This window comes from Vipera berus, assembly GCF_964194415.1.
Source record: "Vipera berus genome assembly, chromosome: 14".
Classification (NCBI taxonomy): domain Eukaryota; kingdom Metazoa; phylum Chordata; class Lepidosauria; order Squamata; family Viperidae; genus Vipera; species Vipera berus.
In genome coordinates this window covers 8963232-8983913 of record NC_138217.1, presented here as the reverse complement: position 1 = coordinate 8983913, position 20682 = coordinate 8963232, and the positions used below count along the sequence as shown (strand labels likewise).

Sequence of the window (20682 nt, the reverse complement as noted above, 5' to 3'; positions counted from 1 at the left end):
TTTAGACAACCTTTATTTCCCCCCCCCCCGTGGGCACAATGGCACAGTTTAAAAATGAAATATAGTTGCTTGCTCTCAAAGTGTACACATACATAACACACGTTAGAAAACATACTGTATACAACATGTGGATAGACCTAGATGATAGATAGATAAATAGATATAGAGGTAGGTGATAAATAGATATAGAGATAGATAGATAGATAGATGGATGGAGAGAGAGAGAGAGAGAGAGAGAGAGAGAGAGAGAGAGAGAGAGAGAGATAGCCTTCTCATTTTTTCCTGTGGGCACAATGGCACAGTTTAAAAATGAAATTTAGTTGCTTGCTCTCAAAGTGTACACATACATAACACACGTTATAAAACATACTGTATACAACATGTGGATAGACCTAGATGATAGATAGATAAATAGATATAGAGGTAGGTGATAAATAGATATAGAGATAGATAGATGGATGGATAGATGGATAGATAGATAGATAGATAGATAGATAACCTTCTCATTTTTTCCTGTGGGCACAATGGCACAGTTTAAAAATGAAATTTAGTTGCTTGCTCTCAAAGTGTACACATACATAACACACATAAAACATACTATATACAACATATGGATAGAGATCCTAGATAATTGATTGATAGATAGATAGGTCGGTAGGTTGGTAGATAGAAAGGTAGATAGATAGGTAGATGATAAATAGATGATATAGAGGTAGATGATAGATAGATAAAGGCGGTGAGACGCTCCGACCCTCTGTTCTCCCCCGGAGGACCCGGGAGCAAAGGTGCGCACCCTCCCATGCTGAGGCTGGTCTACCTGAATGCAAGGTCCGCAGCCAACAAAGCTCACCTCATTCGTGACCTATTGGAGAGTGAGCATGCGGACCTGGCCTGCATCACGGAAACCTGGCTGGGCCCAGAGGGGGGTGTTCCTCTGGTTGACCTCTGCCCGCCAGGTTTCCAGGTACTGCACCAGCCCCGGGCTCATGGGAGGGGCGGGGGAGTGGCAGTTATCATCAGGGAATCCCTTAGCCCGCGAGAGACCACCGTCCCTCAGATGGTCGGGTGTGAGTCTCTCCTACTGAGATTCGGCCCAGGGGCGCAGCTGGGTCTGCTGCTGGCGTACCTACCACCTAATCGTGCAGCGGCGGCCCTACCCGAGCTACTCGATGTCCTCTCAGAGTTGGTGGTTGAATTCCCAAGACTCATGGTCTTGGGCGACTTTAATCTACCGTCCCTGGGAGGATCGTCCGAACTGGCTCGGGAGTTCATGGCTTCCATGACGGCCATGGACCTGTTGCAAATAATTTCTGGGCCGACTCATGAGAGAGGCCACAACCCAGACTTGGTGTTCTTGTCTGGACGGTGGCGTGATGATGTCGGTGGGGGTGCCACAACTGTTACGCCCCTGTCATGGACCGATCACCACCTCCTGCGGCTAGACTTCCCCCTTGCCACCCCCCACCGTGGGTGCACGGTGCCAGTCAGATGGTACCGCCCTAGGCGCCTAATGGACCCTGATAAGTTCCAGGCAGCGCTTAGGGACTCGCATGCACCCCCTGCTCACAGCTCGGCGGAAGCCTTAGTGGAAGCCTGGGAAAAGGCAGCCACGGAGGCTCTGGACCGAGTTGTACCCTTGCGGCCTCTGACCCGGCGCAGATCCCAGCGAGCCCCATGGTTCACCGAGGAGCTCCGGGAGATGAAGCGTCGGAGACGGGGCCTAGAGAGCCGTTGGAGGTCCAGTCGATCCGAATCCGACCGATTGCGACTAAGAATCCTCACCAGGTCTTATCTCGCTGCGATAAGGGTGGCAAAATCCAACTACTTTTCCACCCTCATCGCGTCCGCAGATAATCGCCCAGCTGCCTTGTTCAGGGTGACTCGCTCCCTATTAAACCAAGAGGTGAGGGAGGAACCCTTGCAGGGTCGAGCCGAGGAATTTGGTCAATATCTGCTGGATAAAATCGCTCGGATTCGAACTGGTCTGGACTCCAACTGGGCTGAGATGGAAGAACAAGACATGGACAGTCTTGTCGACGTCATCTGGGAAGAATTTGATCCTGTAACTCCTAAGGAAGTGGACAGGATTATGAGAAGGTTAAGCTCCTCCACATGCTTACTGGACCCGTGCCCTTCCTGGCTGGCCTATGCAGCTCGAGAGGCGACACGAGGCTGGTTCCTAGCGGTCATCTCTGCTTCTCTGAGTGAGGGTCACTTCCCCACCGCCTTGAAGGAGGCGGTGGTGAGACCTCTCCTCAAGAAGCCCACCTTGGACCCATCCTCTTTGAATAACTTTCGTCCAGTCTCCAATCTTCGCTTCCTTGCGAAGGTTGTTGAGAGCGTGGTGGCGCACCAACTTCCTCAGATCCTGGATGAAGCGGTTTATCTAGACCCGTACCAATCGGGTTTCAGGCCGGGCTACAGCACGGAGACGGCATTGGTCGCTCTGATGAATGATCTCTGGAGAGCCCGGGACAGGGGCCATTCCTCTGTCCTAGTCTTATTAGACCTCTCGGCGGCTTTCGATACCATCGACCATGGTATCTTGCTGCGACGCCTCAGGGGACTGGGAGTGGGAGGCACGGTTCTGCGTTGGTTCTCCTCCTTTCTCCAGGGTCGCTCGCAGTCGGTGCTGACAGGGGGACAGAGGTCGACCCCGAGGCCTCTCGCTTGCGGAGTCCCTCAGGGGTCGGTCCTCTCGCCTCTCCTGTTCAACATCTACATGAAACCGCTGGGTGAGATCATTCGCAGTTTTGGAGTAGGGTACCATCAGTATGCTGATGACACCCAGCTTTTTATCTCAACTCCAAACAATATCAGTGATGCCCTAGACGTGATGTCCCGCTGCCTGAAAGCGGTCCGGGAATGGATGGGGAGAAACAGGCTTCAACTGAACCCGGACAAGACTGAATGGCTGTATGTACCGGGAAACCAGGAGATTCAGAACGTCCCACTGCTTAACATTGGGGACAAGTTACTTCCCCCTGTTGATAGGGCCCGCAACCTGGGTGTCCTCCTAGACTCGCAGCTCTCCCTGGAAGACCACATTGGAGCTGTGACCAAGGGGGCCTTCTCCCGGGTTCGACTAATTCGCCAACTACGGCCTTATCTGGACCTGGATTCCTTACGTACAGTCACCCATGCCCTTGTGACATCTCGCCTAGACTATTGTAACGCTCTCTACATGGGGCTGCCCTTGAGATCCACTCGGAAGCTTCAACTGGTGCAAAGTGCGGCGGCACGGACACTCTTGGGAGCCTCCCGATACTCCCATATCACACCTCTCCTCCGTGCGCTGCACTGGCTTCCGGCTGCCTTCCGTGTGAAGTTCAAGGTGCTAACGATGACTTACAAAGCCCTACATGGCATGGGTCCGGACTACCTTCGGGAGCACCTTCTGCCGATGTCAGCACCCCACCGTCCTGTGCGCTCCCACAGAGAGGGCCTCCTCAGGGTGCCACCGCTCAAGGAATGTCGGCTGGTGGCCCCCAGGGGGAGGGCATTCTCAGTGGGTGCGCCAGCCCTCTGGAACACCTTACCAACAGAAATCCGGATGGCCCCTGACCTCCGTACCTTCCGTCGCGACTTAAAAACTTTCCTGTTTCAGCAGGCTGGCCTGGCATGATAGCGTTAATTGGGGTCCCAGTTTGTGTTCATTAGTGTTTCTTATTATTTTTATTGTTCGATCTGTATACCTTCCTTCCTCTGTACACCGCCCCGAGTCCCTCGGGAGAAGGGCGGTTTATAAAAACTAATAAATAAATAAATAAATAAATAAATAAATAAATATTCTCATTTTTCCCCGTGGGCACAATGGCACACATTAAAAATGAAATTTAGTTGCTTGCTCTCAAAGTGTACACATACATAACACACATTTAAGTAACATTGCTTAATTGCTTAACATTGCTACAAGTAACATTGCTTAATATTATTACTTGTAAAGGGGGCTGTTGTAATATCTTTTGGTCTCTGCAGCAATATATAAGGGTTGTTCTCAAGAGGTTCGGTTGCTTCCAAGTTTTTGTTTTTAATTTGGTAGACATCCTTTTTTGCTGTCAGTCAATACAGTACAGTCAGCAATTGCTTGTTTGCATTCTGGTGATTTTTTCTTATTACCCAAGGTAGGCATAGCTCGCATTAATCAGATTTATATGTCTGAGTTGGCCTGTGTTGAATGTGCTGTTTGGGAGTAAGCCTCTTACATTATGGTGGAAATTTAAATAATTAAGCACAGGATCATTGTTTTTTAGTTTAGAGCAGGGTTTTTTAAAAAAAACTTGACAGGTTTAGGATGTGTGGACTTCAACTCCCAGAATTCCCCAACCAGCAATTCTGCAATTTGAAATCCACACAATGTACATGTATATATAACCCGAACTAGACACTTGTTTCTCTTTGTCATATAAAATATGTGGGTATATGCATATTGGCATATTTATGTAGTGTATATCGGTGGTGGTGACCCTTTAAGAACTGCATGCAACGAAATTTCATTTTGATGTATGCTGATTAATGTACATTCAAAGTGACAAAGTTATTCTATTCTATTCTATTCTATTCTATTCTATTCTATTCTATTCTATTCTATTCTAATTTAAAATTGCCAGCTTTGAAAAGATTCTATTCTAATTTAAAATTGCCAGCTTTGAGAGATTCTTTCTAAACTTTTTGGCTGCTGATTGTTTTGGTAAAAATGTATTCAATGTTTCTTTTCTTTTCCCCCATAGACTGATTGTGTTCTTGTAAGGTTGTAAAGTTGTAACTGCTAAAGGCATGCAGTAAAAATAAACTTTTGCCAGATTTCAAAAACATTTGCTAAAGTTAACTGCAGAGAGCAGAAGAGGGCAAAATGGAATACATGAATATAATAAATTCCCTTTTTACAACCCTGTAATCTCTTAATTTGGGATAGAGTCAGGCCGACTGGATGGAGCTGAGTGTTCACTGGCCAATCCCATCCCAATTTATTGTAGCCTGTTTTGTGTTCTTCCACATATACAATCACAGATGTCTCTAGAATTTTTCTGCACCAAGTTATCTGCAACTGATTCTCGTTCATCTGTCTTTCTGTTGATTATATAATCTAACGTACAGTTCAGGTTTTCATTTGAGAACTTATTCACCGCTGTGGCTTTTCTAGTGACAGCTCTCTGTACATTTTATTTTTTCTATAACATCTGTAACGATGTGGCTTTGGTGCCTGTGTTTACGAGTTTCATTTTTTTTGCTGATTATTATGATGTGTTCTCTACATATGTTGTTTTTTATGACTGTTCAGTAGGCAAGCTGGTTAAGAATACTTCAGTCATACAGAAGGATTTGTTTTGGTCCCTACCAGATTGCATGAACTCTATGTGGCAGTGGCATTTAAGTGGGTTAGGATATATCTCTGTATCTCTATTGAGTAGTCAGAGGATATTGGAGAATTAAGAACAATAAAAGAACAAAGAAATATAAATATATCCTAACCTACTTAAATGCCACTGCCATATAGAGTTCATATAGGGCTCAGTTGTGGTCATAAGTTGAGGACTACCTGTATATCCTCCCTTTTCTTTCTCCCATAGGTCCAAAAACTACTTTGCATGTGTCCCGTGGATATCCATGGGATTTTTCAGCTGGACGAGCGCCGCAGAGATGCTGTGATTGCATTGGGGATTTTTCTAATCGAGTCCGACCTGCAGGTAGCCTTCCTTTATTCACAAATACTTTTTTAAAAAAAGATTTACAATCCCTCCTTCCTCGGGTTCTCCAGAGCACTGGCCAAAAACTCGATTTCGTGGGCCAAAACTATTAAAGCACCCAAATATCTTAGGTTTGCTAAACTGTGTCCGCTTAGCCGTATTAATTTGTTTAAAGCAAGTGTTTCTCAACCTCGGCAATTTTAAGAACTTCCCATTCCCAGAATTCTGTATGCTGCCTGGAGAATTCTGAGAGTTCGAAGTCTACCCATCTTAAAAGATGCTGTGTGTGAGAAACACTGGACTTAATTGGTTGGTTTTGATTAGTTCTTTGGTGAAACCCTTTCTCTCCATTTTCTGCTTTCTCTTACTAGCCGTGCGGTGCTGATTATTTCCTGCTTGAAATCTGATCATTTGTGAAGTGCATTTGCATTGAGCTTGGCCTCCTTCTTAGAGGATCCCAATAACACTTTGCTGCATGCATTCTGTTGTTACTGTGACTTTTTTTTAAAAAAAATGTGTTGTTCTTCCAGCACAAAGATTCGCTCATCCCTTACCTTCTCCGGCTATTGAGAGGCCTTCCCAAAGTGCAGTGGATTGAAGAAATCAATTCACGGAAAGGCCGAGGTGACTTTTTAAACTTTTTGGTGTGGGGGGTGTGGGGGGAGAATTTAGCCAGATTTTAGGCTTAGGCCAGTGATTCTCAATCTTGGCAACTTTAAGATATGTGGACTTCAACTCCCAGAATTCCGCCGTTCTTAAAGTCACTATGGGTGAGAAGCACTGGCTTAGAGCAGTGGATCCCTGGAGTGTGTTCGTCTGGCTAATGGCAATCCTATTCCATCAATTACCAAACTTATAGGCACCCTTCCAGTCCCAGAAATCTTCAGCTTCTGTTTGGTGACCTTGCTGTCTGATTTTGCCTACAGAGATGCGTCCTTAAGAGAACAGGTGAGACTGGTGGAATTCAACTCATTGACTGTTAGCTTATTTTTTTTCTACCATTCTAAAGATTACAATGCAAACAAACCTTGCTTAACGACCACTCGTTCAGCATCCGTTCTCGATGAAGGCACCGAACAAGTGGTACTTATGACATGTCCTTGAAGTTCCGGCCATCACAGCACGCGCGCGCGCACACACACACACACATACACACACACACACACACACACACACACACACAGTCACGTGACTGCGTCATCACTCGGTAACTGACCCGCATTTCTGATGCTCAACATCCCACAATTTGCAATCTTTCCTGCTGGCTTCCCCTACGCAAAGTTAATGGGAAAGCCGGCAGGAAGTCAGAAGTCACAGTCAGATGTGAGGTCCTCACTTAATGACCAATGGAGATTTGCTTAAGAACTACCAGAACCGTCATCTCTAAGTGGCGCAGTCACAAAAAGTTATCCTTTATAACCGCATTGCTTAGCCGTCATAAATTCCGGTCACAATTACCGTCATTAAGTGAGAACAGTATCTTTGTCCTTGTTGCATTAGTCAAGCAGAGGACATTCATTTATAACAAGATAAGATAATTATTATTGGTGAATAAACTCAAGGACTCTGGCTTCAAACAGCTAAACTCTCCTTTTGTAAACATATTTTCAACAGGGGCTTAGAAGCATAAGAGGAAATATTTAAGGTCTTAATTATACATCTGGCTTTATCTTGTTTCAACCTTCTGACATTTAATACCAGCACTTCATTCTGTAACCTTACATTACTGCTAATATTTTGTAATTTTATGCCATCCTCTCTTGTTACGACCTGTGGTTACAACGTTAAACGTGTTTACATAATGTTAATTCTGACCTTGGATTTTTATTTTTTTATTCGCTGGCCTTTATTGTTACAGGTTGTAGAGGCAATTTTGCAAGTAATGCAGGTTTTCTTGGGGATGTGTCAGTCTCCACAGATCCAGGATAAAGGTAAGCAAGATACGTATCAGATTTTGGGTTCTGACAGATGAAACTCTTCAAAGAACTTCGAGGCATTGTTTACCTCTAGAAAAAAGAATCCTGGGAAGTCACAAGACGGAGGGCACAAGCAGCAAAGCTGTCCTATTAAGAGAAACGTTCTGTTGGATGAGGTAGACAAATACGGCAACTTCTTGTTTTCCAGAATATTTGTGCAAATATGCCCTGCCTTGCCTAATCGGAATATCCCGAGCGTTCGGTCGCTACAGCCACTCGGAAGAGGCGCTGCTCTCCAAGCTTTTCCCCAAAGTGACCCCACATTCCCACCAGGCCTCCAGTGAACTGGACGGGATCCGCAGGCGTTCCTTCAATGACTTCCGCTCGATCCTTCCCAACTCCCTGCTAACGGTCTGCCAAGAAGGCTCTTTAAAGAGGAAAACGAACAGCGTGTCCAGCATCTCACAGGTGGGGAATCACCTTTCGAATAACATCTGCCTGTGTTCCCTGTTCCCGAACTCACCGGCTCCCTTTGAACTGACCAGATGCTGTTCCTATCGTTGCACTTCCAATCTAGCTGAAAAACTGGGCCCGTGGCTGGGGGGGGTGTTTAATCTGGAAAATTTGCACTGTGAAAATGCTGGTCTTGTTGATGATGAGACGTAAGTTTGCCTGGAGCAATTAAATGGTTAACGTGCCAGGCTGGAAACCAGGAGACTGTGAGTTCTAGTCCTGCTTTAGGCATGAAAACCAGTCCTAATCTTTTTTGTCACAGAAGTTGGCAAGCTGAAAAGCACATCAAAGGGAGAAAAATGTGTTATGTCATAAAATCTGGTTAAGAGTACATGGGAAAACCCTTCCAAAAAAGTCAAGATATGAATAGCAAATCCCTAGCGTTACAGAACGTGCTTGTTTTATTTTAACTCATATTCAATTCCTAGTTTGGATTTGCCCTCTTTCCCAGTTCAATCACCAGGAGACGGTGAATTCTAGTCTCACCTTAGGCATGAAAGCCGACTGGATGACTTTGAGCCAATCACCAGGAGGCAGTAAATTCTAGATCCATTTTAGGCATGAAAGCTGGCTGGGTGACTTTGGGCCAGTCATCAGGAGACTTGAGTTCTAGTCTCCCCCCCCCCTTAGCCACAAAAGCCAGTTGGGTGACTTCCTCCTTAGAGATTAAGGGGGAAATTAGGAGCAGTGGCCCTTCTTCAAAATATTGTAATTATCACCTTAATTCTTTCCCCCCAACTGGTAGGACCGGATGAAGCCCAGCCCCATTGGATGGTATTTCATGCCTGTCTATATTTCAGGTCAGTCCTGATCAGGGGATCCCCCCGCCCGGTTCTCCAGGAGGAATGGCGATACAGTATTTTGAAGGTATAAACTATCGGCTTTGAGAGGGAATGGGTTTCATCTCGTTTGGCCTCCGTTGCCAAAAAGAGGTCGATTACAATTTTTCTCTCCCTTCCTTCTTTTAATAAGCAGGTTCCTATCTGCCTGATGGAAGCGCGGTCGATCCCGAATATTATTTCTCCACCATTAGCTCCAGCTTCTCTGTTTCGCCCCTCTTTAATGGGATTAGCAACAAGGAGTTTAACATTCCGTTAGAAATGCTTCGCCAGTTGTTGAACATGGTAAGTGGGCAGCCCCTGGGAGAATAATTTAGGATAAAGTTCTTTAGAGCAGCAGTCCCCAGTCTTTGCGGCTTGGCAGCCCGGCGTGCGGGAAAGAGCTACAGACATGCGTGCATGCCGGCCTGCCTCTCTTGCAGCCCGATTCTGAATGGGCCACAGCCTGGGGGTCGGGCACCCCTGCTTTAGAGCCAGGAAACCTCAAGATGAAATAATGAAGCTTGTAAAAACTATTAACTCTTTCCCATTAGGTCCCAAATTGTTAAAAATTGTGGGTACAGATTACTTTGATTTATTACAAATGAATATTACCTCCTCCAGGACTAAGTGTGACCTTGAATCTTTCATCAAAGACCCATACAGGTAATCCTCGACTTACGAATACAATTGGGACCAGAATTTCCATTGCTAACCAGAGCAGTTTGTTGTTAAGTAAATCGTGCTGTTGTTAAGTGAATGTGGCTTCCCCCATTGATTTTCCTTGTCGGAAACCAGTCAGGAAGGTTGCAGATGAAGACCACATGGCCCCGGGATAGTTGCAACTGTCGTAAGTACATGCCAGTTGCTGAGCATTTGAATTGCGATCACGTGACCATGGGGATGATGCAACAGCCATAGTTGTAAGTCACGTTTTTGAGTGCCTTTGTAACTTTGAACAATAGCTCAACAAATGGTTATAAAAGTCGAGGACAACCTGTAATGCGTTCACCCATACAATCCATCCTGCGCTCAGTGTTTTTGCAAATCTTTGGATTTTACACAAGTTTATTTTCCTTCAACCGTAGGTAAAACAAATCGTGGGGGATTCTGTTCTCAAAAACCTGGATGCAGTGGCAACAGAAGTTATCGAGGTAACGTTAATTTTTTTTACAGCTCTTTTAGTAAAAATTAATTTTGCTAGCGCTGTTGAGAGTAGAAGCTGATGGGTGAAATGTTAGTTTGAAATACAGATCAGGAACTTAAAAGAGTCCGGACTCCAGACTTCATTTTTTAAAAGAAATTTTCACCGTGCAAATCTGATGCTTTCCAGTTTGCTCTTGAATTGCCCTTTCTGTTAAATGCATTTACAGGCCAATCCGCACGTGGAGCTGTTCTACAAAATGTTTAGTGATCCCCTGTATGTTGCTCAGTTCAAAATGCTGCGAGACACCCTGTACCACATGAAAGGTAGGATGATCATGTTAACAAGAAGAAACTTTAGTTGGATCATTGGTGAATAAAAGGCCTTAATAAGCTTTTGACTTCCTGGTGATTGAAGAGAGTAAAAATTGCATCAGTTTTCGTGAACATTAAAAAGAGCCTTGGTGGAGCAGTGGGCTAATGCCTCCTTAAGTAACATCGGCTGCCTGCAATTAGTGCAGGTTTGCATCCCACCAGGCTCAAGGTTGACTCAGCCTCCCATCCTTCTGAGGTAGGTAAAATGAGAACCCAGATTGTTGGGGGCAATAAGCTGACTTTGTAATAATGCCGCTGGGGGGGGGGGGCGAAAGCCCTAATAAGCAGGCATATACATAGAATGAAGGCTACTGCTAAGCACATTGGTTTGTGCTTAAAATTGTAAGCCGCCCTGAGTCTTCGGAGAAGGGCGGGATATAAATGGGATTAAAAAAAACACATTCATCTCCAAATATCTAAGCAGCCATTTCCCTGTTGAATATTCCCAGACTCCCTGTAGCTTGTCTGCCGAAAATTGGTTTCGTATGAAGGAACATTCGTCAAAGAGGAATAAAAATATTTCTGGTTTGGGAAGAAGAATCGATTAGTTTAGGATCCACCGTTTTCTCCAACCTTGATGCCTTTCACTGCATCCAGACACGATTTTTGTCAGAATTCTACTTATTATTTTTGTTGTTGTTGTTCTTTTCCATCTGTTAGATCTTCCCAACTCTTTTGTGAAAGAAATTCACGATTTCGTGCTGGAACAATTCAACAGCAGCCAGCCAGAGCTTCAGAAGCTCCTTCACGAGGTTGATAAATTGCACAATGAGCTGAATCCATTGAAATTGCGCTGCCAGGCAAACGCCGCCTGCGTGGATCTCATGGTTTGGGCTGTGAAGGATGAGCAAGGTAAGTCTTACGTAGGTAGTCACCCGGGTTACCAACTGCCCTGCGCAACGACCGTTTTGACGTTACAATGGTGCTGACAAAATTACTTCATGGCTGACTCTCGCATTTTCGATCGGGCGTTTTTGCTTGCGACGAGCAGAGTTAACCTAGTCCTCAACCTATGGCCACAATTCAGCCCCAAATTTATGTTGCTAACTGAGTCATTTGTTAAGTGAGTTTCGCTCTGTTTCACGACCTTGCTTGCCACAGTTGTTAAGTGAACCCTCGCAATTGTGAAATTGGTAACAGGTTTGTTAAGTGGATCTGCCTTCCCCGTTGACTTTGCTTGTCGGAAAGTCACAAAAGCTGCTCAGATGACCCTGGGGCAGTGCCACCGTCATAAATACGAGTCAATTGCCAAGCGTCCAAATTTTGATCAGATGACCCTGGGATGCTGCACTGGTTGTAAGTGCGAAAAACAGCGACAAGTCACTGTTTTCTTTAGGGCTGTTGTAGCTTCAAACAGGTCACAAAATGAGCTGTTGTAAATCGAGGACGACCTGTACTGCACAGTACCTAAGGTGGAAGTAAACTTGTAAGGCCAAGTCACATAATTTTTCACCTACTGACTGTCGCTGGTCCTAATTGTGGTCACTAAAAGAGGACTAAACCCTATTGCGCGGGTTTTGCGCTTAAAGGCATGCACGAGCCCACCGATACCTGTTAGCTTTGGGTGCCGTCCGAGTTCACGTCTCTTCCTGTGGACGTTTCCTCTTACAAGAGCTCCTTTTTTGTTCTCTTGCAAACCAGGAGCAGAAAACCTCTGCATCCGGTTGTCTGAAAAGTTGCAATCCAAGACGTCCAGCAAAGTGATCATCGCCCACTTACCTCTTCTGATCTGCTGCTTACAGGTGCGGTGGAGTGCAGTCTGGATTCCCAGGAGGGAGGGGTTGCTTCCAGGAGGGCAAAGAGACAACTAGGATTCTCTGGTAGGCAGGAAGAGGGCGGAGTCGGTCTCTCCCTAGCACAGAGCGTATTTCCACAGTGGAGTGGAAACTTTATTTTTATTTTTTATTGAAAAGTTTTACAATAGATTTTTGAATACAAAAAAACCCCCTCCTCCCTCTCCCCAACCCCTCCCTCCCCTCCCCCCTCCCCGACTTCCCAGAGCTGAATACAGGGTATAAAAATACAAACAAGCATATTCTAAAATATGCTAACAACAATAAGACATTAGATTCTATCGCACTTTAACTCTCCATCGTCAAAATATTAATAAAATAACTACTAACTACTTATACATCATATAGATCCACTACTTATTCAAATGCTAAATGAAACTTTTTAGTCCCATATTTATTCTGGACCCAGATTGTTGGGGGCAATTAAGCTGACTTTGTAATAATGCCGCCTGGGGGGTGTATGAAAGCCCTAATAAGCAGGCATATACATAGAATGAAGGCTACTGCTAAGCTTGTAAGCCGCCCTGAGTCTTCGGAGAAGGGCAGGATATAAATGGAATTAAAATAAAATAAAATAAAAAATAATCAATCCATCTCCTCCTGTGGAGTGGAAACTTTAGACTTGGTGTTAATGACCCTGTTTAATGGGCATATATACCAAATGCACAGGTATGGTATAGGCGGGACCTTGCTCAACAGTAGCGACTTGTGAGAGGGATCTCAGAGTCCTAGTGGACAATCTCTTAGATAGGAGCCAGCCATGTGCTTCAGCTGCCAGAAAAGCCAACACAGTGCTGGGCTGCATTAACAGAGGGAGAGAATCGAGATCACGTGAAGTGTTAATACCACTTTACAAGGCCTTGGTAAGGCCACACTTGGAATATTGCATCCAGTTTTGGTCACCACAATGTAAAAAAGATGTCGAGACTCTAGAAAGAGTGCAGAGAAGAGCAACAAAGATGATTGGGGATTGGAGGTTAAAACATATAAAAAATGGTTGCTGGAATTGGGTATGTCTAGTTTAACGAAGAGAAGAGTGAGGGGGGACGTGATAGCAGCCTTCCAGTATCTCAGGGGCTTCCCCAAAGAAGAGGGAGTCAAGCTATTCTCCAAAGCACCCGAAGGCAGGACAAGAAGCAACGGATGGAAACTAGTCAAGGAGAGAAGCAACGTAGAACTAAGGAGGAATTTCCTGACAGTGAGAACTATTAACCAGTGGAACAACCTGCCTCCAGAAGTGGTGAATACACACCTCACTACCCTTGAAAGAATTTATATAGCACATTTCCTACAAAAAGAACCAAAAGGAACGATCCCGTTGAGAAGATGGCCAAGCTATAAAAGTGCAAACGCCGCGAAGCCACGATTGGGGAGCAGGCTTTAAGGATCGGTTAGCCAGGATTGTGTGGCCTTTCTTCCCACGTGTAATGTCTTAACTGTTCCTTGTCTTTTTTTTCCTTCCTTTTTTTTTTTAAATAGGGTCTCGGACGCTTGTGCGAGAGGTTTCCGGTGGTGGTTCACTCTGTCAATCCGTCACTACGGGATTTCCTTGTGATCCCCTCTCCAGTCCTGGTGAAATTGTACAAGTATCACAGCCAGTTCCAAACAGGTGTTTTGCTTTGTCCACTAAAGGTGCTCTCTGAAATGTTTGCCCAATTTATCGTTCACTTCCTGTTGCTGCTTCCTGATCAGTTAAGCAACCCGACTGATTACTCTTTTACTGCATTGAGGAGTCTTAAAAATATTTAAGATCTTTAGATGCTGAAAAGGCTTTTGATCAATTGAACTGGCAATTTTTGTTGAAAGTTTTAGACAAAATGGATTTTGGGGAAAAATTTTTACAACCGATTAGGGCATTATACCAAAAACAAACTGCCCGAATTATAGTTAACAATAGTTTGACAACAGTATGTAATATTGAGAAGGGCACAAGGCAAGGCTGTCCGCTATCGCCCTTGTTATTTATATTAACATTAGAGATACTATTGGTTAAGATTCGGAATTCGGAAAAAATTAAGGGGATACAAGTTGGAGATCAGGATTACAGATTGAGAGCATTTGCAGATGATCTGGTTGTTACAGTGACCCAGCCAGAGAACTCTGTTGTGGACCTGATGGAGATAATAACACAATATGGGAAGGTTTCTGGATTTAAAGTAAATATACAGAAAACTAAAATTTTGGCTAGAAATATGACAGTTTCGCAGAAGGCTCTCCTAGAAGGATTAACTGGATTTGAGATTGTTAAAAGGGTTAAATATTTGGGGGTGATTTTGTCGCCCTCTAATACAAAGCTATATAAAAATAATTATGAAAAGTTATGGGGGAAAATTCAAAAAGAACTGGAGAGTTGGGAAAAATTGCAATTGTCTTTGTTGGGACGGATTGCAGCAGTGAAAATGAATGTCCTGCCCAAATTTTTATTCTTATTTCAAATGATACCGATTCTTAAGAAAGACTCTAACTTGGAGGAATGGCAGCGTGGTATCAATAAATTTGTGTGGGCAGGGAAAAAGCCACGAGTTAAACTTAAGATTATGCAGGATACTCGTGAGAGAGGTGGCCTTAAAATGCCTAATTTTAAATTATATTATGAAGCTGCTGCACTAGTAGGAATAAGTGATTGGATTAATTTGACACAATCGAGGTTATTAAATCTTGAGGGCCATGATCTGTTGTTTGGCTGGCATGCATATTTGCTGTATGATAAGAAGGTAGATACTGTGTTTAGGATGCATATTTTAAGACAGGCATTGCTGAGAGTTTGGAAGAAGTATAGACATAAGTTAAGCAGCAAGATACCATTGTGGGCAATCCCAAAACACGCAATAGAAAATATACATGCTGGTTTCAAACATGATGAGACTACTTACAAGGAAATTTTAAGTTTGGAAAGGAATATTTGGTGCTTGAAATCATATAGTTTCTTGCGAGAAGAGAAGGTTGTTCAGACTTGGTTTCAATATATTCAGTTACAGGCCAGGTGGAAAGAAGATCAAAAAAATGGATTTGCAACGACTGATGAAAATTTGATAAAGCAAATTAGAAATCAAGGACCAGCACATATTAAACGGATATATCTTGCATTGATAGAGATCGATTCAGAAACAGAGCTTGTTAAGGATTGTATGATAAAATGGGCCCAAAACATTCAGGAAGTTATTACAATGGACACGTGGGAAAAGATCTGGGTGAGGAATGTAAAATTTACTCAAGCTCAAAGTTTAAGAGAGAACTTTTACAAAATGTTTTATAGATGGCATCTAGATCCTAAAAAGCTTGCAAGTATGTATCCGAATTATCAGCCTAAATGTTGGAGGTGTGGTGATGAAGAGGCAACATATTTTCACATATGGTGGACATGTAAAAAGGTCAAGGCTTTTTGGATAAAAGTCTGGTGGAATATGCAGAAGATTTTTAAACGGAGGATAAAGTTTTGTCCGCAATTTTTTTTGTTGGGAATAATTGTTGACGCTACAGTTGTGGACTCTAAGTTGATGCTGAATTTAGTTACGGCAGCAAGACTTTTGATAGGTCAATATTGGAAGAAAGAGGAACTGCCGACTATACAAGAGTGGATTTTAAAGGTTTCCGACTTGGCAGAGATGGCGAAGATTTCGGCCTATTTGAAAGATTACTCGCAAGAACATTATATTATGGAATGGAGAAAATGGATTGAGTTTATCCAGAATAAGTATAGGGTCAAGAAGTTTTATCTAGCATTTGAATAAGTCTTCTTTCGTTTTCTTTTTTCTTTTTTTATTTTGTCTTCTATATATATTTAATAATGCTAAGTTTTGTTTGATCCTATATAAGTTAGAGAGTGATGGATTTTAGAATTTATAGTTGTTAGTATATGGTTGTTTATGATTGCCTTTTTATATATATATACCTTGTATTTAGCTCTGGGAAGTCCGGGGGGGGGGGAGGGGGGTTAGGGGGAGGTGGGGGGGGAGGAGGGAGGGGGGGAGGGGGGGGGAAGGGGGGAGGTAGGGAGGGGAGGAGGGAGGGGGAAGGGGGTTTTTTAAAGGAAAACTGTATTTTTAAAACTTTTCAATAAAAAAAAAAAAAATATTTAAGATCCAGCAGAGCGGATGCAGCAAGAAAGAACAACAGGCTGCGTTTAAATACTCCCGTTTGGCTGGCTTGCTTATTTATTTATTTAAAGCATTTATAGAGGCACCCATCTGCTCACCAACTCTGGCAGCTGCCAATCAAATAATCCCTAATCACGCTTGAGGGCTGGTCTCCCTTTTTCTCCCAAGAGGCTGCTTTGTCTTATTTGTACCCTTGCCAATGTTTTCAGCGGTGGGTTATACTGAGAACGACTCTTGACAGGGCAGCAACTTATTGTCCACCAAATTTTGGTGTGTTGAACAAGCCACATACAGCTGGTTCCTAGTATTAACCTGATTTCGGACACCAGGCCAAGTTGAAAGCAAATATGTGACAGTATAGTGGCTTGGGTACAACACCGTGATCTTAATTTGCGCCTCTCCTAAAACGAAAGCACGCATGACCCTTTCCTATCCAGATGTGTTTTTGATGTGTCCAGACGTGTCTTTGATGCGGTTGCATTGTTGTGCACGGGTAATCTTGACTTTCAGCAATTCGTTTCAAAGTTACCAACAGGACTGAAAGACTTATGGCCGTTGCAGCATCTCTGTGGTCATGTGATAAAAGTTTAAGTGCTTGGAAACTGAGTTGTATTTATGACGGTTGCCGTCCTCTGTGTGTGTGTGCGTCTGTGTCATGCGATCATCTTTTGCAACCTTCTGCCAAGCAAAGTCCATGGAGAAGTCCACAACCGTGTTACTAACTTCACAATGGCAACGATTGACTAAACCACTGTGAGGATGTCAGATGGGGGCAAAACTCACTTAATAAACGTCTCACTTAGCAACAGAAATTTTGGGCTCATTTGTGCTCGTAAGTCAAGTACTATCTGTAGTCCCGCAGCAGCTACAGGACAGGGTTTCACCACCAGACCTTCCTCGTTCCTTAGGCACCAACGACATCAAGATCAGCATAACGAACGAACACGCCGAGTCTACGCTGAGTGTAATGTCAGGAAAGAAAAATGAAGCCTCCATGTACGAACAGCTCCGGGACGTTGCAATCAATAACATCTGCAGGTAGGTTTTAATCTCAGGTATGCAAAGAGGCAGTTCTCTCAACAGGTTGAAAAGCCAACCTTGGCTTTTAGCGAAGAGCAGATTTTGCCAAGTCAGTTATGGCCGTAACTTGAGGACTAGCTGCATGGATTTCTCAAGAGGCTTTGAAGGCCTGAACCTTTCTAGTCAAATTATATATCTTGCAGGTGTTTGAAAGCCGGCCTGACCATCGATCCTGTCATTGTTGAAGCCTTCTTAGCCAGTTTATCTAACCGTCTCTACATTTCCCAAGAAAGCGACAAGTAAGTCACTTCAATGCTGCAAAGTGGTCTCACAGAGTTGGAAGGGACCTTGGAGGTCTTCTAGCCCAACCCCCTGTTCAAGCAGGAGATCCCTACTTCCTTCCTCAAAGGCCTCATTTAGGACGCTGAGCTTGTCGATCAGAAGGTCGGCAGTTTGGCGGGTCTAATCCTGAGTGCCGCGTTACAGAGTGAGCGCCTGTTACTCGTCCCAGCTTCTGCCAACCTAGCAGTTCGAAAGCACGTAAAAAATGCAAGTAGAAAAATAGGGACCACTCCGGTGGGAAGGTAACAGCGTTCCGTGCGCCTTTGGCATCTAGTCATGCCGGCCACATGACCACGGAGACGTCCTTGGACAAGCGCTGGCTCTTCGGCTTTGAAACGGAGATGAGCACCGGCCCCTAAAGTCGGAAACGACTAGCACGCATGTGCGGGGGATTCTTTACCTTTACCTTTTATCTCTTTCCTTACAAGATACAAAAATCAGCTGGTTTCAGCACAGAACCTTTGAAAACCTGGAATTTGGTATTTTTCGCCAGATAGTTCTGCAACCTAAAAGTTTGTTCTTCCTGTCAGAAGAGGGCCTGTGTACATAGGAGTATCTTAGGATGCCAAAAACGCGTCAGTCTGGCAATAAAATGTTCCGTTTGCTCTTCTCTCTGCTCTTCAGCAGCAGCTGAGCAGATTCCAAAAATAAATGATCTGGAGTGGAAGCAGTTGGAGGTCTTCTAGGGATGTTCTGGAAACAAAACCTGTTTTATTCACAGTATCAGGACCAAAATATTTCGGACTGCTTCTGCTTCCCGAAAGTCAAGTCTCCCCCTGAACTGGCATGGTCTGGGAGGACAGTCAGCATGGTCCAGAAGAAAATAGAAGCGAAGCTTTCTGGAATATTCCATTGCTAGGTGAACAAATTTTTCACAAATATTTCATTACCTGAATTGGGTGCACTGATGATGTTACCTAGTTTGGGTAATGAAACGTTTGCAAGAAAACCACCAAGCTTAGAGAGCACCTAGGGCCCCACAGTCCTCCTCCTCTCTGCATATGTCACTCCTTTCAAGCACTGATGATGTTACCTGGTTGGGTAATAAAACGTCTGCAAGCAAATGACCAAATTTAGCACTGAGGACCCCATAGTTGTCCTCCTCCTCCTCTTCCTCTCCCCAGGCACCACCTCCTCCTAGCACTGATGACGTTACCTAGTGGGATCGTGAAACATCTGCAAGAAAAGCTCAGAGAGCATTAAAGACCTCTTTACTTCAACCTTGAGCTGCAAATATTCCACTTTTATCGATCAAAGTTGGCATTGATACGCGTACAGTTTTTGCAAATGGTGCTGCGTTGTTTTCTTCAGGGAAGCCCACCTTATTCCAGACCACACAATCCGTGCGCTGGGCCACATAGCCGTGGCTCTGAGAGACACCCCCAAAGTGATGGAACCCATCCTCCAGATTTTGCAGCAGAAGTTCTGCCAGCCGCCGTCTCCTCTTGATGTGCTCATCATCGACCAGCTGGGCTGCCTAGTTATCACCGGAAATGTAAGGCTGTGTCAATTGCCTGGGAAGCTGTCAATTCCAACCGTCCTTCTGGGAGGTTGGTTGTCAGTGTCCGTTGAAGGCTGATCAGCTCCTTATTGCAATGGTGGTTGCTTCATTTTATCTTTTATTTGGCATTTGTAGCGGAATATAGTCTGGAGTCCCAGGAAGAAAGATGTAGGAAAAGGAGTCACAGAACCTGGAGGGGCAATTAAAAGAGGAATCAGACTGGAATCCCTATGTAGCCACAAGCGAGCAAAATCCAATCTCCCTTGAATTCCATTGAGCCTTATCTAGTGCCAAGCTGGTGTTCCAACCCTTAGTTGAAGACATTCCTACGCATTGATATGATTAGGAATAATTTTATTTTTAAAAAATTTTACGCTGCCCATCTCCCCTATCAGGTGACTCTTTTCACTTTTCACTTTAGGTCTCTGCCGCCACGTGCAAAAAAAGGGGGTTCAATCCATCAATTTCAACTTCTCACGGGGAAAAAAGATTTTGCAAAGTTGGGATTGATTGATTGAAATTTTTAGTCCCACCCAGCCTGCCGTTACCACTGCAGCCACACCCACCCAATGGGCTACATCCACCCAATGGGCCATGGCCACCCGGCACACAACAATACATGTGGGTTTTGGGTTGCAGTTTGGGCACTCAGTCTCTAGAAGGTTCGCCATCACTGACCTATACCATCTCAAACAAGTGAATGTCTAGTCTCTTCTTAAAGATCTCCAGTGATGGAGCCCCATCACAGCATAATGTCAGGGTTAATGTTTTTATTTGTTTTGATCGTTTGTTTCCAAGTTTCCCCGCCCCCCTGCTAATTTAGCTTTTAATTTCTTATTTCCAGCAATATATTTACCAGGAGGTGTGGAATTTGTTTCAGCAGATCAGCGTGAAAGCAAGCTCTATTGTATACTCTGCGACTAAAGACTATAAAGATCATGGATACAGGTAAGTTCGATTTTTTTGCTGTGCTATTGCGATACTTTTTAAAAAAAATTACTAGACTTTGCCCGTTTCATTTTTTTTAAAATCTGGAAACTGATGCTTCTCACGACAGTAAAAACGACTACCCAGATTTTTTTTTTAATCAGATCTGATGCCACCTGGATTTATTCTCTTTTATTTATTTATGGGTGCGATGCCTCAGTGGTTAAAAGGGGCTGAGTTTGTCAGCTAGATAGCTGATAGCCCAGGTTCGAGGTCTGAGCACCATGCGACGGGATGGGCCCCCGTCATTAGCTCCCGCTCCTGTCCATCTAGCAGTTCGAAAGCATGCAAATGCGAATAGATCAGTAGGTACCACTTCAGTGGGAAGGCAACAGCGTTCCGTGCACCTCTGGCATATAGCTGTGCTGGCCACACGAGCACGGAAAATGTCTTCGGACAACGCTGGCTCCGTTGACTAAGAAACCGAGATGAGCACTGCCTCCTAATTGGACACAACTGGTTAGAAGAAACCTTTACTTTTACTTGTATT

The 20682-nt window shown here is 44.2% G+C and overlaps 1 protein-coding gene across 3 annotated transcripts in view; it reads left to right on the top strand.

Annotated features, from left to right (window-relative positions):
* The window catches only part of PI4KA (phosphatidylinositol 4-kinase alpha), a 67796-nt gene that overhangs the window by 379 nt on the left and 46735 nt on the right, over nucleotides 1-20682 (top strand). For 2 of the 3 annotated variants that reach the window (XM_081338975.1, XM_081338977.1), the window contains exons 2-17: nucleotides 5571-5687; nucleotides 6218-6311; nucleotides 6547-6635; nucleotides 7546-7618; nucleotides 7812-8071; nucleotides 8917-8983; nucleotides 9089-9240; nucleotides 10023-10088; nucleotides 10308-10404; nucleotides 11113-11304; nucleotides 12094-12194; nucleotides 13725-13854; nucleotides 17251-17380; nucleotides 17566-17661; nucleotides 19016-19199; nucleotides 20050-20153. In XM_081338975.1, the coding sequence (XP_081195101.1) occupies nucleotides 5571-5687; nucleotides 6218-6311; nucleotides 6547-6635; nucleotides 7546-7618; nucleotides 7812-8071; nucleotides 8917-8983; nucleotides 9089-9240; nucleotides 10023-10088; nucleotides 10308-10404; nucleotides 11113-11304; nucleotides 12094-12194; nucleotides 13725-13854; nucleotides 17251-17380; nucleotides 17566-17661; nucleotides 19016-19199; nucleotides 20050-20153 (1952 nt within the window). The remainder of the gene's footprint in view (nucleotides 1-5570; nucleotides 5688-6217; nucleotides 6312-6546; nucleotides 6636-7545; nucleotides 7619-7811; nucleotides 8072-8916; nucleotides 8984-9088; nucleotides 9241-10022; nucleotides 10089-10307; nucleotides 10405-11112; nucleotides 11305-12093; nucleotides 12195-13724; nucleotides 13855-17250; nucleotides 17381-17565; nucleotides 17662-19015; nucleotides 19200-20049; nucleotides 20154-20682) is intronic. The other variant, XM_081338976.1, reaches the window with a different exon arrangement.